General features: G+C 40.4%; 1 protein-coding gene across 1 annotated transcript in view; it reads left to right on the forward strand.

The window, feature by feature from the left end:
• CPZ (carboxypeptidase Z) overlaps positions 1-15454 on the forward strand; it is a 32659-nt gene extending 17205 nt beyond the window's left edge. Inside the window, exons 7-10 of the mRNA XM_042468192.1 lie at positions 3510-3645; positions 5983-6122; positions 10403-10502; positions 14925-15454. Coding sequence (XP_042324126.1) covers positions 3510-3645; positions 5983-6122; positions 10403-10502; positions 14925-15280 — 732 coding nt within the window. The 3' untranslated portion in view covers positions 15281-15454. The remainder of the gene's footprint in view (positions 1-3509; positions 3646-5982; positions 6123-10402; positions 10503-14924) is intronic.
• Positions 15455-17358: the final 1904 nt, after the last annotated feature.

Genomic DNA, 17358 nt, shown 5'->3' on the forward strand with positions numbered 1-17358 from the left:
GGCTGAACTGGATTCTGGGACCCAGAATCCTGGGAGAAAGGAAGCTGTGATAGTCTCAGATACAAGTTATTTGGTCCATCACCAGACTTTCATGGTATCCTCATAAAATCTAACTTTGTTATGCCCACCACCATTTCAGTAATACCTAGTGTGGCTTCTGGCCCTGAGAGTGTTTGTAGGCAAAGGGCAACCTGTCCCCGTTTGCAAAAAAACCCTACAAGAATGGGAAGAAAATGTACCAGTTCTTTGCACATTCCTTGTGGTCAGTTCTGGATAGTCTGTGAAGCAGACCTCAAAATACAAACAAGAAGAAGCTTAATACATTTCAGTAAATGCCTTGCAGCTTGTTTTGTCACATGTTCTTGTCACTTGTTAACCTGGAATTCTGTTCTGAGCATTGAGGCCCAACAGTGAAATGCAGCATGCAAGTATAGGCTTGCCCCTTCTTGATGCTTCAACCTATGCCGGAGGCTTCTTCGAAGCTGCAGTCCCTCTGCTGACTGCTCAGTCACAAGTAGTCCGGGCGTTGCTGTCTCCCCCTCTTAATTTTGATGGTACATGTGCTACTTCATGACTTTGTAGCATTTGCTGGTTTCTCTGCTGAAGAACACTTTATACCAGAATGCTTTAGCTAGACACACACACAGCTGAGTGCCTTTCTCGAAGGTTGTTCAAATGTCATTAGCAGAATATCTGCAGTCTAGTACTAGTGACATTAAACTAGGGTTGATACAAACTCTTTTAGTTTGTGCCAGGAGAAAAAAGTTACCCTGGAATGGACATTCATTACTTCAACTTTAAAGTTCTGTACAATGAGCCTCAGAGCATTTAGCACCTTTGGGGAAAGAGCAAAGGAAGTCACTAACCAGAAGCTTCTTCAATTACCATTTATAGTTCAGACAAACAAATACAGACTTTAAAGAACAGCTGGACACATTACAAAGCATTATTTATACCAGTAGGATAATTGAAAAGCATAAAAATTAAAGCTAAGCATAATCACTTCACTAGAAACCGGGTAGGAGGGGCTTGAGCACTCCCCAGGACAAGCAAAATTGTACCATCAAAACTACTTAGTAATTGAGCCCCATCAGGAATGATCAGAAGCATACTGAATGGTCAAGAACACACACACACAGCTCTTGTAGTTTAACCTTCCCAGGAATACCAGAAAGTGCATGCACTCTGTCCTATGCATTATTGTTGTTGTTAATTGCCTTTGAGTCAGCCTTGACTCTTGGCAACTCTGTGAATGCGATGTCTCCAAGTCCCACTATCCTCTATCTTTTCACTTAGGACCTGTAGGCTCAGGCACATGGTCTCTCTTATTGAGTATATCCTTCTGGCATGTGGTCTTCCTCTCTTTCTACTGCCCTCTACCTTCCTCAGCATCATTGTCTTTTCTAAGGTACTTTCTCATGATGTAGCCAAAGCATGATAGCCTCAATTTAGTCATCTTGGCTTCCAGGGAGAGTTTAGGTTTGATTTGTTCTAGGACCCATTTATTTGTGTTTTTCTAGGTATCCTCAGCACCTTTCTCCAGCACCACATTTCAAATGAATTAATTTTCTTCCTATCCTTCGCTGTCCAGTTATCACATCTTACATGGTAATGGGGAATACAATGACATGGATGATTCTAACTTTAATGTTCAGCTGTATATCTTTGCACTTCAGGATTTTATCTAGTTCTTTCTAGCTGCCCTTCCCATTCCTAATATTATTTCTTGACTGCAGTCTCTGTTCTCATCAATATTTGATCCAAGATATGGGAAATTTTTAACTATTTCAAGTTCCTTGTTATCTAGGTTGAATTTATGTAAATTCTCCATGGTTCTTACTTTTTTTCTTTATGTTTAGCATTAGGCATGCCTTTGTGCTTTCTTCTTTGACTTTCTTAAGTGAGTGTTCCAAGTCTGTGATTCTTTCCACTAGTACTATGGTATTGTCTACATATCTTAGATTGTTGTTGTTCCTTCCTCCTATCTTAACTCCTCCTCCTTTCATAGCTAAACCTGCTCCATGTATGATATTTTCTACATTCAAGTTGAACAAAACTCAAAGGCCTGCCTAAATAAAGACATCTTCCCCTGCCAGTGGAAAGAAAGCAGGGAGGAGGCCCCTGGCCTCCTGTGGAAGGGAGCAGGCACCAAGAAGGCTACCTTCTATGTTCTCACCAACCACACCTGTGAAGGTGGTGGGAATAAACAACAGCCCTCTCCTGCAGATCTTATAGCTTTGACTTAAATATGGTCTTTCAGGCCCAAAATGCATGGTCCAAAACAAGTGGCTTCCTGTTACTTTGAGCATGTGGCATTCAGGTGATGCATACCCCGAAAGCAGCTGGAAGCCACCCCAGCACTGCGATCTGGTCCTTTGGATTGGACCAAAAAGGAGAGCAAATAATCTGGCTCCTGGTGGCGGCCAGCTTGTAACTGTGACGGCAACCCGCTCTGGAAGCCAGCCATGTGGTCACCGCAGTCTAGGCACGATTGCAGCATGATCAGTGTGACCTGGCAGGCCATTTGTTTCATCACTCTGATAGTCTGGATCTAAGCCATGCAAGGCTTTAAAGTTCAAAACCAACCCCTTGCCTTTGACAGTTGCCTACCCCAATTTAAGTAGTTGTTTCACTAAGTTAAAGGTGGGCTTACTTTCTGGAATAGAGAATAGGGTTGTTGTTGTTTTTAATGTTGTGTGTTAGAAAAAGGCCTTTACAGCACAGTGACTCTCCTAGTGTATTCTGTTTTCATTGTTTTGTAAAGATGTACCTGAAAGTAGGTAAATTAATAACTATCTGCCTGCCAATATCAAGTCTTTTGCACCTTAAAACAGTGCTGGCGTCCTTGTGCTGATAGGAAATGTAAACCAAAAAGAAGGCCTCCCACCCAAGCTGGACACGGGTTCAGGGCCTGAAAGGAAACTGGATGACAAGAGTCATGTCAGATTGGAGATGTGTGGTTCAGTGCAACAAGAATACTCTTGTTGCTCTGACCTGGCCTCAAAGCAGAATAATTGAAATATATATAGACACAGATGCAGTTAAACCTTCAGTGAAACATAACAACAAAATCATGAGATATCACATGTATAAGAGTAAAAACTTCCTATCAGATATTGCCCACTTTAACTAGATTGTGATGCCGGGGGGGGGGGGGGGGGGGGGGGAGAGATCCATGCTTTTTCCTTCTATATCCTGTGATTATTGGTGTGCGAACTTCCCACAGGCTTTTTTGAAGGTCTGGGTGCTGCTGTGTGCACACGGAGAAATTAAAATATTTTAGGTGTTTCTCAGCAATGGTGCCAAAACCTCTGGTTCCAAAAAAGCTCACATGCTGGTGCTTCTCTTTGACCATGACCTCTTCATGAAATGAGCCTGCTGGTGATCCTGTGCCATTTTGATTAACCATGTAAGGTAGCTAGTGTGTACGAACTGGTCCACAGTTTCACTATCTGAAACAGACAAAACATCAAAGAACAATATTTATGCTGCTTACTTTCCCTCCCAAGATGTTCAAGCTGCTGTCTAAAGCTTATGCAAATGCACATCCTGGCATCTCAGACAAATCAGAAATGCGTTGTGGTGGAAATTTTGTGAAACGAGGAGGCATCATAAATGGTGCTGAGTGGTACAGCTTTACTGGAGGTAACTCTTTTTAGATATCTCTTAACACTACAAATAGCTTGATATTTATACTCTTCTCATTACAGAGGAAAAAAGTGTAAAGATGGAGAAGCTATACCTAACACACATTCTTTTCATGCAAATTAACTATAAAAACCTCTTTTAAAACTGGTGAAATAATGCTTTGGTACTATGCCAATCAAGCCAATACAAGTCAAAAGGAGAACTCTGGCTAGTACTAATGTAGGCATGCATAATTTGTGACACTCCAAACCACATATAGTTCTATATTGTAGTCTATTTCGTGTTTGAAAATTTCTCTGTTGTTACAATTTTGGGCAGGCAGCAAGAAGAAGAGGTTCACTGGACCCTTGGTGGAGCCACCATTCAAGGGTAATAACTTGAATTTGGCTTGGTGGGACCAAAAGTTGCCCAATATCTTTGCTGTACAAAACTGAAGCTGCATGCATCAGGGCAATTGGATCCTGTATATAGCCATTTCCATTGCCTCACCATAGTTGTTATTTCAGTGAAGATATACTTCAGTACTGGTGACATATTCAGTATGATACTCTTAATGTGACTTTCCATTAGTGGACTTTGTGGATTTTCACTTAAACTTACATGATCTGCTGGCTGAGCGCTACATGTTGGCATCAGGAGGCTGGGATACATGCCTACCCCTCTTTCCTCCTCTCTCTTAAACTGACTCCCTCACTCTCATTCTGACACATAAAGATTCTCTTCCTTCTCACTGTTATACCCCCAAAATAATGTTACATATAATATTTTAAGTGTATCAGTGGCAAGCTCTGAGTAGATACTCAGAGCTTGCCACCAATACACTTAAAATATTATCTGTAATGTGTTATTTTGGAGATATTACAGGGACATAGGAATGTCCCTTAAAAAAAAAAACCTTAATATTGTTAAATTTTCTTTGTATTTTGGGTGGAATATAGGCCCTTGTTCTATTTTTAACTGTCTTTTTATGACAACAGCAGTGAAGAAGTAATGTTAGTAGTGTTACTAATGTGTTACTGTTAAAAATTACATCAGACATTTTACTTTTAAAAAGTAACAAGTAATGCCTAACGTGTTACTTTTTTTAAAAGTTCTAAGTTCTGATCTACTTCTCTCTCTTTCCCCCCCACTGCCACATATTTATCTGCCTTTCACAGTCAAGAATCTTCATCATGACATTTAACCTTTAGCTCACCATACCTACTGCCTTCTCTTTCCATAAGATTCTTGAGAGATAAATTATGGAACACAGAGGGCTAGAATGTCTTTTGCCACTCTTGCTAGCTGTACTCCGTATATGCTCCTTAAATATGTTCCTCTTGAGCAGGGGTAGGCAACCTTTTTGAGCCGGGGGCCGGGTTGCTGTCCCTCAGACAACTGGGGGGCCGAAGCCAAAAAATAAATAATTAAATAATTTTTTTAAAAAATAATTATATAAATAAACCAGGACAAATGTAGGGCAAAATTTTCAAATGGAAGACACTTTTTTTAAAAAAATGGAGGACACGCAAAAAAATTTGCTGATTTTTAAAAAAATGTTAATATAAATGCATGTTTCTGAGGCTTCTATAGAAAATTGCCCTCCAAAGGCCCCGGCGGCAATCGGCGGCAGGACCGGGCTGGGGCCGGTTCCAAGGCCTCGCCTGGCCGCATCCGGCCCACGGGCCGCAGGTTGCCTACCCCTGCTCTTGAGGGAGAAATCCCAGTGTGGTGGGCAACAGAAGCAAAGGGTTTGTGTCAATTCAGTGCCCTCAAAAGCTGGAAAAGGTGCAGCAGGAAAGAGCACCAGTGAGGGAGATACCTTGACAGAGTGTCTACCCTTGTTGTATAGAATGATTTTGGAGGAATAATTGTGTTCTAGACTGGGAGTACAAAGTATTTGGAGCTGGAGTATTGGGAATGGTAGTCCAAAATATTTGGAGATGGAGAAAGCTGAACTAGATGGAACCATATCACTTCAGTTTTGAAAGAACAACATTGGCTGCCCATTCACAGCACAGCCCAATTTAAGGTGATGGTGCTTACCTTTAAAGCCCCCCTGAACAGCCTGAGGCCTGAGTATCTGAAGAAGCACTTCTTCCCATGCTAACCTGGCTATATATTGAAATGGTCAGAGAAGGCTTTTCTCCATGTGCCGTCTATAAGGGCATTATGCATGTTCCAGTTGACTATAGTTTTTATTTTTCACTATTTTATTCTATTGTCTTTAATGTATTGTTTTAATACTGTATCCAGTTCAAATGTTTATGTATTGTGCACTGAAATCCATTTTGGATGAATGGTTGAAAAGAACAAGTTCATAAAATAAATTAAAATATTTCACTATTCCTCTAGGAATGGCAGATTTTAATTACCTTCATACTAACTGTTTTGAAATTACCCTGGAACTTGGATGTGAGAAGTTTCCTCTGGATGATGAACTTTATTCACTTTGGCATCAAAACAAAGAAGCCCTTCTGAAGTTCATGGAAATGGTATGGTTTCAGGTTATTTTCTCATTTGTCTTTAATGGATCTGTCCACCAAAGGTGGATTATGACAGTATTTGCTCAAGGCAGCCAGCTGCTATGAGTAGCAGTTCACAGATGACTCTGATGTAGCCCTATCCCATATTTGAGATGATAGGTAAGGTCTTGGAGAAACAATGTTGAAATTCCTGCTGTCAAACTGGATTCTTGTGTTAATTTCTCATTCCAAATAAGAAATAATGACACTCTAGAACTCCACAGAGTACTGAAGACATTGATTAATGTCTTCAGAATGCCTGCTGCTCTGCTAGTATGGCCTGGTACACTAATAATAAATGAACATTACAACTGTCCATCATGGTGCCCTGGGCCTTATATTTAAATCACACAATCTTTACCCTCTTCACCACATGCTTCAATTCTAGATTCTCTACTTTTGAATTTTTCTGAATCTTTTGGTCTCTGCTAAAACCTTCCTCTTACAACTGTCCAAGCTATCCTTCCCCAGCATGTCCCTTTCCTTCCATGCCTCTCAAGTAGCCTTTACCACAGTCTTGTAATACACATACATCTTGCTTGTCATCTTGTCTAGCCTATTTCTTTATTCCTATACAAATTATGGTTCTTTTCCTATCTGGTCTTCCTGAACTTCCTGAAAGACTGCACACATCAGTTGCTACTGCAGGAAACCAAATGTGTGATTTTTTAAAACTTCAGTGTGATTTTTTTTAAACTTCCACCTTGGCTCTGGTATATATGGCTTGTGCTGTCAGTTGAATGGAACAGATGAATCCCCTTCAAATGTAATATGAATAAAAATGCCTCACAAAGATCCAAGGAGGGGGAGGCTTCCTGATCCTGTTGCCATGTGGTTGAGCTAGCCATACCCATAATGAAAACATATTGACCATGGACATCCGAAGAGAAACACTGACACATGAGCTTTTAAGATTTATCTACAAGTATATACATTTAAAGTCTCCATTTCCAATGTCTACCCTGAATGCACAGACACTGGGGTGGGGGCTAGCCTGATTATGAAAACCTGAAGGCTAGCAGAGCTTAGAATGCTACTTTTAAAAAGGAGCTACTTATGAGTCTGATCACCTGGCATGTTATTATGTCTTACAGTTACTGCAGTTCAGAAAGCAATCCACTGAATTACTTAATTCTAACATGTTACTGTATTACTACTGTGCATTAAAGTCCCATATCTCTGCTTATTACAATTCTGAATATAGTCATATGCCTGCGTGTGTTCCCCCAACTCACAAAGGGATGGTATAGTAGACAACATGGCTGCCATGTGTACTGCACACAATGCTTTGGATAAGCATGCAGAGGCATTTACTCACTCACTCACTCACTCCGTCCTTTTTCTCGCCCCACAACAATTACTCTAAATCTCATGTCTGAGTTTGTCTTAGGCCTGCTCTTTCATACAGCTCACATCAGCCCAATCCATTCATGTGTATCCCCTGTGACACTCTCTGGAGCAGTGAGTCTGGCAAAGTAGTCTACTTTTCCACTATTCCCATGTACTCATGCTGGCTCTCACTTTTTTTCTCAGTGGCAGCAGTCTCTCTCATTTAGTCAGAACGAAAGAAGGCAGAAAAGACAGGCTAACGTTTAAAGATTTTTTAAAATTCTAGCTCACTTACTTATCTAGGGCAGCTAATGTTTCTAGGGTGTCCTCCTCCTTTATCTCCCTCCTTCTTTGTTGCAGGTATTACTGTTCCTCACTAGCTTCACAACACCCTGTAAAGAAGGGTCATATAGGTAGCTATGTGGCTACATATGTGACCTTTCTCCCTCCCTTTCCTATTACTTAGAATGTGTCAGAATTCACCTAGTAATGACTAACAGTCTGTTACACTGAAAAGTAGTGAATTACATCCCTGGTTATTACAGGCCAAAAAAAGAAAATGACAGTGTTCCAGCTCATTAACTTAGAGAATTAATGAGTTACTAAAGTACATTACACATTACCTATGTAAAAGGGGAGTTACTACATCATTGTTATTCATTCATTCTGGAAAGAGGCATAGGTTATAGATTTATGTACAGAACTTGGAAGAAAGTATTACCAAATTCATCAGGGCTCGACTTTAATTAAACATTCATAAGATTGTGATGTGCACAATGAAAAGTATTACATTTCTGATATAATTTTACTGAATCATTTTAGTCATTTTTCTTAAATCCTTTACATGTGAGACTACAGTTTGGAGTATTTTTAAAAAAGCTGCTTAAGTTACTAGCACATCTTTACAAAAACTACATAATTTTCTTAACTATTTTAACTGCACACCAAAAGATGGGACATTTTTTGTCCTCTATATTCTGTGCTTTTTGTTTTAAATGTTTTATGCTTTTTGATAAGCCCTTTTTGTCATGACCTTTGGCTAGTACAATAAATGTTAACTTGACATACTTTTCTGGAATAACCAGTAGCTATGAGCAGTAAGCTGTGACAAAAAGCAATAAAGATATCACTTTCCAGATTATTAACAGATAACTATCATGCCTCTTACTGAGGAGCCCACTCATAATAGTGATTTAAAGTTATTAGGAATATGCTTGTTTCTCTCTGTAAGCTTTAAAAGTTACTCTTTATTAAGTAATCCCAGTTTTTTTAAATAGTATAATTCTTCAATAAAAGGTGCAGTCCATATCCATAAGTTAATTTTGTTTTACAGCTGATCTATTTTAGTGAATCCAAAATAGCCTGGAAGCCTTAGAGGTGAAAAGCCCTCTACTAAAGATGACTGAATCAAGTCAATCTCATTGTATTTAGCTGTAGGCTAAACATTAACAAAACACTACTTTACCTAATAATGACAAGGAAGATTACTGACTACAGTAATACACAACAGGACATTAAAGTAAAGAATTACCTGATCAAATAAGAGCTAGTGTAATTCAAAATTATTACCTTGGTTCATTTTGTTTTCACTGCAGCTGAAAAGCGCTGCCATGTGCATGTTATATAAATCATCATCTAGTTACAAGTTGCAAGTAGTATCATTTACTGATCAGTCTACACACAAGGGAAAAGGATGTGACAATGATTTCTCACTTGGCTATTGTAAAGAAGGCACAGCAGTACATAAAGCAACACCTTGATCTTGGCCTGTGCCTCAGACATAGCTTACCTGAACAGAAAGAATGTCAGTTCCTGTAGATATTGAGACTATTCAAATTTCTTCAGAAACATACAATCAAAGAAATTAGTAGTTTTAACCAAATCTATATCTATGCTGGCATATTGTTTATTATTATTATTATGGCATACTACTTATGTGACATTTTTTCTGTGACAGAGCTGCCAAGATGGGGGACATCGTTTGCCCTCCTCCAGTCTGCTGGAACTTCTCCTGTTTTCCAGGAGTTCTCAAAGATTATTGCCAGTGGTTCTGATATTACATTTGCCAGTTCTTTTAATACCCTTGGATGTAGTTCATCTTAACCTAATATTAAATATCATCTTAAAGAAAGTTTACATAGTCTGAAATATGTAGGACTTCCATAATCTGTACAGGGGGTTTTGTTGTTATTATTGTTGTTTTGTTTTGTTACAGAAAGCTTCCCTATACAACACTCTTCTCTACTTTGTAACTGAATGTGGTGGCATTTCCTACTGATTTGGTGCCTGCTTGAATGGTCACTTAACTAGGCTTTGTGTGTTAGAGGGAAAATCCTGGTTTGTTTGTTAATCTTGCTGGGTCAGAATGAAACTGGAGAAAGGAAACAAGGGTTATGCTGATAGAAAAGTAGAAGCAGAAGCTGTTAACAAAAAGAAGCAGGTTAACAGCCTAACAGCCAGTGTGTGTGTGCGTATGTGCCTCCAAGTTGCTTGTTGACTTATGGTGACTACATGAATTTAAGAAGTGTTTTTCCCCCCAGCTGCTTCCCCTGAAATATAGCACACACCACCTGCTATCCATTTGCAGTCTCCCATCCAAGTACTAACCAGGGCTGACCAAAATCAGACAGGATTTGGTGCCTTTAGGATATTACCTAGGGATGACTGCCCCAGCTGTCCAGTTGGGAGAGCCAGCTCAGAAGATTCCATTATAGCAGAGGCAGCAGTGTGGTGGCAGTGATATAATTCTAACTAGAGCAGACCCATTGAATCAATGGGATTAGCCTGTGTGTTACCACACAATTCAGCAAACAATTCAATAAATCTGCTTTAGTTATGACTAACCAATAGGATTCAGACCAATATGTAAATGAAAAGTCATGAACTTAAAACTCCTATTAATTTTGTTCTCATCTTGATAGGTTCATCGTGGAATAAAAGGAGTTGTATCAGACAAATTTGGAAACCCAATAAAGAATGCCCGAATTTCAGTCAAAGGCATCCGTCATGATATTCTTACAGGTAATAAAATCTGAGAAGCAAAATTAATTATGGATTTCCCCCCATTAGACTGTTACATTATTTTGTTTTCAGTTTTAATATATACTTATTTCGATTTATTGATATATTTACACTCTGATTCATTCCATCAAATGAGCTTACAAGACCAAAAACAAAACAAAACAAGTAACCATAGAACCACTCACTTTTATTGTAAAATACCTAAGCTCTTAAAAATACAACAGAAAAAACAGCAATTAAAATGTTTATCCAAAAACAGCTTGTATGGTTTCTCATAACTTAAAATGGTGATGCATTCACTTCTTTAAGAAGTGACCACTGTACCCTTAGGCAGTAGCATTACTGGGGGTGGTGGTGCCAAGGATGCGAATCACACGGGGTGACACCCCAGGGGGGGGTGATACCTGGTTGGCTCCCGCAGGGATTGCCCAGCCCCAGTGTGCGGTGTTTTCTCTGGCTGTGTGGTGCTTCTCCGGCTTGCACAGCCAGCTTACACGGGACTTGGGGGGCGGGGGGACCTCTGGACAGGGCATCTATTTCATGGCTGTGTGGCCGTTTCCAGCCAGCTGGAGCACATCTGCACCCTGATGCTGCTTGCTTTGGCCTGGCTTTCCCTCAGGGCACCTTGCTTTGTCCTGGCTTTCTCCTGAGGGAAAGCCAGGCCAAAGCAAGCAAGAATGGGGCATGTGGGCATGCAGCCACACCCATCCCATCCCTCCTCACAGAAGCCCCTCCCTTCCACATTTTGACTCCACCCCCACTGCACCGGGTGACACCAAGCATAAGTATGCCACTGCTCTTAGGTGATTGTACCCTTGGGTGACCATTGTAACTGTCCTGGTCTTAGCTCACAATGAATTCTTTTCCTAGTTGAAGCAAGACCCTACTATCTCCTTTTTCATTTGGTCAGAAATCAGAAAGTGGCTGACATGTGAAGGCACAAGTCCACCTTGTGTCTGCATATGTCTTTGGTGCTTGTTGGGTTGATATTCTCTCCCCACACTCCAAAATGCCCACAGCTCCCTCCCCCTGCCCTGTAGCCAGTCCAACTGTATCTGAGTGCATTCCTGTAGAACCATAGAATCATAGAGTTGAAAGAGACCACTAGGGCCATTCAGTCCAACCCCTTGCCATGCAGGAAATCATAATCAAAGCATCCCTGATAGATGGCCATCCAGCCTCTGTTTAAAGACCTTCAAGGAAGGAGATTTCACTACTCTTGGAGGGAATGTATTCCACTGTCGAACAGCTCTTACTGTCAAAGACATTTCTCCTAATGTTGAAGTGAAATCTCTTTTCCTTGAGCTTGCATCCATTGTTCCGTGTTCTCATCTCTAGAGCAGCAGAAAACAAACTTGCTCCATCCTTAGTATGACACCCCTTCAAATACTTAAACAGGGCTATCATATCACCCCTTACCATCTCTTCTCCAGACTAAACATACCCAGCTCCCTAAATCTTTCCTCATAAGGCATTGGTTTGCAGACCCTTCACCATTTTGGTCACCCTCCTATTGACATGCTCCAATTTGTCAACATTCTTTTTGAATTGTGGTACCCAGAACTGGACACAGTATTCCAGGTCAGGCCTGACCAAAGCTGAATAGAGTGGCACTATTACTTCCCTATTTCCTACACTATTACTGTAGCCAGGCACAGAATGATTACATCATCTGCTGAGATCTCTGGAGGACCTCTGAAGAAACCAAATGCTTCTTGTATTTCCCCTCCCCAATCCATGGAATAGCCAGAGTGGGGATGTGGCAGCAACTCAACAGAGAGTCCAGGAAGGTATTGAATCGGACAGCTGTAACCTAGCTCTGCATGTGTAACTATTACTCTGCACTGCACCATGCATGATCTTGGCCATTATCAGCATACACATATACTCCAGGCAATCTCAGGGGCCATTCAGACTACCTTTTAACCCGGGTCAGGAACCGAATTATGCACATGAAGTTCATATTCGCCCTGAATCTCCCACAAGCGAATCAGAGGCTTCACAACCGTTTCTGGGCAAATGCCCCATGCCGCGGGTCATTTGGAATTGGGGTAAAAGCCATATCTTTTGAAAAAACCCGGGTTCAGCGAATATGAATTTGCCCCCAATTATGATCAGGGCAAGTTCAGAGGAGGGATTTAGGTCAGAGGGAGGGCAGTGGACAGAACATTCCCTCCCCTTCATTGGGGCAAAGGAGGAGGAAGGAGCCAGAGGAAGGATGCAAAAAAGGGCAATCAGGGTGACTGACAGGGGATGCAAAGGGCAGTCAGAGGGAAGGCAGAGGGGGGAACTGGAGAAAGGGTGCCAAGAGTGACAGAGGAGGAGGATGAAGGAGCCAGGGGGAAGAAGGGGGCCATGGAGGTCAATCTTGGAGGAGAAGGAAGGAGCAGGATGAAGGGTCAATTCAGGTCAGGTCAGAGGGAGGGCACAGAATGGAGCAAGCCTCCACTCTCACACCAGGAAGCTTTCTCTCTCTTTTTAAGTTTTTAAAAGTTATTTTTGGCAGACTATTGTGCATGTTTTTTGCTCCAGGGAGATAGATATATAGACAGAATGTGTCTGCCTGCCTGTTCACTTTCCCTTTCATTTCCTTGCTTCCAGCAGCACTTTGCAGGAAGCTTTTTTCCTTTACGAATGCTACAATGCGAATGTTACAAACATTTCTCTTTCCAATTTGGCAAATTGATACAGAAAGCTTTTGCTACTGTCTCTAAGGAATTTAGGGGTAGCTGAGGGAAAGCAAAGGATGCATGGCATCCTTTTCTGGCATTCCAAGGTGAGGAATTAATTAATTAATTTATTATTATTATTATTATTATTATTATTATTATTACATGTGAATGAGGCACTCTGGGGTGGCAAGGAGGGAGGTTGCAGAGATGGCATTAGATTGCATTTTGGGTTTGAAAACGGGGCCAAGGAAAGATCCATAACCTGCAGTGACCCAAATACCCACAACACACACAGAGGAGATTTTTAAATTTGACAAAATATGTGTATACTGGCGCCTGTTTTTTTTTTAAAGGAGGGGGGGAAAGAGGGAAATCACCCAAACGGTGGCCCGATCACTGTAAGAAACGTCACCCTTGACGACAGCAGAAGAGAATTTGATTGACAGCAAAGGAACCTTTTTTAAACCGGTTTGGCAAATGAGAACTCTCCCTGTAGCTGCATGGCATTTGGGTTAAATTACCCTGCGGTAAATAGTGGGCACTTGCTTCCGGAGAGATTTGGGGGGAGGGCATCCGGATCTACCCAGTTCCATCCAGCACAAATAGCTCAGTATGAATGGGGCCTCATATCCTAGCACATTTAACTCTTAATACTTTATGTTTTAGTGTAAAACCACTAAAAGTTTAAATACTGTCCTGAAGCTATCAGGCAGTTCAAGGCAGAAAACTGCATTAATTGAACAAAATTACTTTTCCATATTATTCTTCATAAGTATTAATACAGCATATTATTAATAAATATTAGTTTAATTTATTATTAATAACTTTAAAGTTAGTTATTAATAAATAGTATAATAATATTTGTTTAGTTGAGTGGGCAGACTGGATAATTTTAGACATTTTTTTTCCTCTGTTGGGAATTTCTATTTTCTTTTATTACTTCTGCTATATGTCTATCCAGATAGTTAACACAAATCAAACCACTCTGAAGTAAACCAAATCTCAGTTTTATTGGAGAATTCTAACACCATTTAAAAAGAATGACAGGTGAATGATAAGATGAGTGGAAGAATGAAGGGGGGAAAAGGAGATGGAAAAATGTAAAATGGAGAGAGGAGGGAATGCCTTTCAGACTGCAGAAAAATATAACTGAGGAGAAAGTGTCAAGAGAACCAATCAAGTGAAATATAAGGGGTCAGATGTCATCAGTCACTAATAGATCTCTATACAAACAGAAATGATTATAACCTAGGGCAGAACATGTAAAGGCATACCTCAATTGAAGGTGCTTTGTTTTAGAGTGCTTCACTAATACTGCATTTTTCAGTTATACAGTCCAGGGCCAAACAAACTTGCCCTCAGTCTGTTTACAACATTCATGCACTCCATGTCTCAGTGTCATATTCTTGCAATATTTTCATTTATTATTTTTACTTTTGCATCTTTTTAGGTCTAGCACTATTGTGCACTTAATGAATGATAGTGTAAATATGTTTTTAGGTTTTATGTACCTTGCAAGTGAAAAAAAAAAGGGGCTGCGATTCGCTTTAAGGTGATATTCGCGTTAAATTTATTATTAAATTTCACCCAGTTAATTTCATTAGGAAGTTTGGAGCTGAACCTGGTCCCTCCTAGTCTGATACTAACCACTGCAGCATATTGACTTTCCAGTGTGCAGGGATATATTAAGCATACCTAGCAGTACGGTTTCACATTAGTCGTTAAGATTAACATATATGTTTCCTTTTAGCTGCTGATGGAGACTATTGGAGACTCTTGCCTCCTGGAAAATACCTTGTCAGTGCTCAGGCCCGTGGTTATAGTAAAGTCCTGAAGAAGGTGACTTTGCCTGCCAAGATGAACAAGGCTGGACGAGTGGACTTTGTCTTGAGGGCCCTCAATGGTAAATCCCCTCAAATTGTCCATGACTCTGCAGGAAAAGCAAATGAACAGTATGACCCACTAGAGCATTTTGACCCTCATGCTCAACATGAAACAAGAGGAGATGGAAGGCGATCTGTCCAGCCAAGGCAGAAGCCCTGGTGGTGGTCTTATTTCAGTTCTCTAAATCAACAGAAGCCTTTGTGGCTGCTTAAGTACCAATAAACTATGTTACATTGCACTCTTCATCTGATCACACTAGCAGTTAATTGCATTTCCCAAACTCCTTCAGATGTTTGTAGATGTATTTGAATATGATTCATTGACGAATATACCATTGTCTTGCTTTTGTTTTTCTGTGTTTTACTTCTCTGCATTAAAAAATGCATATTAAAATTAGTACCCTCCTAAAGCTGGATGTTATGTAGCTGTTGTTCCCCAGTATTGTGCTTCCCTCATGCCAGTGTTGCTAATCATCAGATGTATTATTTATTAGAAACTAAAGTACCTGAAGAGAAATCCTTCTGATCCTTTAATGCATTTTCATACATGTCTTAACACATTCATTACTGCAAATGAAAACACCCTTTAGGAAAAACTGAAAAAGCCTTTTATTCTATATACATTACTTCTGCATAACTTGGCACATTAATTTCCCCTTCCAGAATGGGTTCTTAAAACCATCACTTAATATTTAGGTTTGTTTTCACACAGGCTGCCAAGAACTATGAAATAAGAGGTTAGAATTTAAGCTACCAGCGGCTTGAATGGGCCAATAGGGTGGAAAGTATACAACAACTAACACTGGTGCTAGAATCGGAAAGAAGTGGGGCTACTGGTGTCATCACTGATGTAGCAGGGGAAGCCAGCCCTGAGCTCTCCCTCTCCAAACTAAACTGGTTCAAAGCAAGGCCCTAACTAAACAAAATGCAACTCTTAGATCAGATAATTAAGTCTCATTTTGAAAGAATAGAATTGACTGTTGAGATGCTAGGCCTAGAATGAGGACTTCATATTTTTGCTGTTCTGGCAAGCTTTTCCATCATTCCCTGGGTTTTGTATTCTAGATTCTAAAGTAGGGATGGGAAGTGGAGCCCTTTGTGGCCTCTGAGACCATGACTCTGGCCCCTACCCTCAAAACCTGGGAATATTAAAAAATCATTCTTCAGCCATCATCCTCATCTTGTTTCAAGCCCCGAAATAGCACCATGAGGTAACCAAAAGTGACTTATCATTGCTTCTAGTTGTCCTAAATAGTAGCCACAACAGTGCTCTGTAGCCCTCCCAGAAGTCAAATCACATGGGCAGCTCTCAGCAACCTGCTTTAGAGTCCAGATTCCAGAGCATAGATTTTTAATTGTGATGGCTCTTGTAGCTCCCTTGCAAGTCCAGCCTTTTTTAGGCTGCATCTGCATTGCAGAAATAATCCAGTTTGATAATGCTTTAACTGCCATGGCTCAATGCTATGGAATTATGGGAATTGTAGTTTGTTTTGATTAGTTTGTTTGTAGTTGGGTTGTATTTTGGGGGGGGGGGAACATCCATGGAGGAAATTATATTTAGTGATCAAATGGCATCCTCCAGAGGTCTCTGGAGACATGATTTGACGTTTGGGTTTAATAGTAGGTCAGTGGGTGAAAGAAGAGGGGGAAAATGGCCAGCATACTTCCTCACCCCTCCAGTAGTTACTGGAGAACTGGCTGAGCCCAGATTGTATTAAACATCTTAACTATGATGCCTAACCATGGGGCAAAAAATGAGAATCTCACCAGAAGGTTGTCATATTTCTCAAAACCGGGTAGCATAATTTGCATATTATGCAAATCTGTATAATGTGTATATGAAAATTTTTATATTCTGCAATTTTTTCACATTCTGCAAATGAATCACATTAACTGTTGTATTATTTTTCTACTCCTATGTTTCATCCTTGTCACAATATATACAGTAAACATTGATCTAAGAATGCCAGTCCTATTTAACAGGGTTAAAGTTGTAACTTTAGAGCCAACGTGGTGTATTGGTTTGAGCGTTGGACGATGACTCTAGAGAACAGGGTTTGAATGCCTGCTCAGCCTTACCTTAGCCAAGTCACTCTCTTTCAGCTTCAGAGAGTGTGATGCTGCTGTGCTGCATGGGGGCTACGTAGTACTACTGTGGAAATATGTCTGCTACTCTAAGAAGATGTTGGATTGAGGCCAGCATGTCATTTCATTGCTCTATCATGTTGAAAGACATGGACCAGGAAGAGAGAGATGATAGCAATAGCAAGTACATTTCTATACTGCTTACCAATGTTCTAA

Source organism: Sceloporus undulatus, chromosome 5, assembly GCF_019175285.1.
Source record: "Sceloporus undulatus isolate JIND9_A2432 ecotype Alabama chromosome 5, SceUnd_v1.1, whole genome shotgun sequence".
In the NCBI taxonomy this organism is placed as follows: domain Eukaryota; kingdom Metazoa; phylum Chordata; class Lepidosauria; order Squamata; family Phrynosomatidae; genus Sceloporus; species Sceloporus undulatus.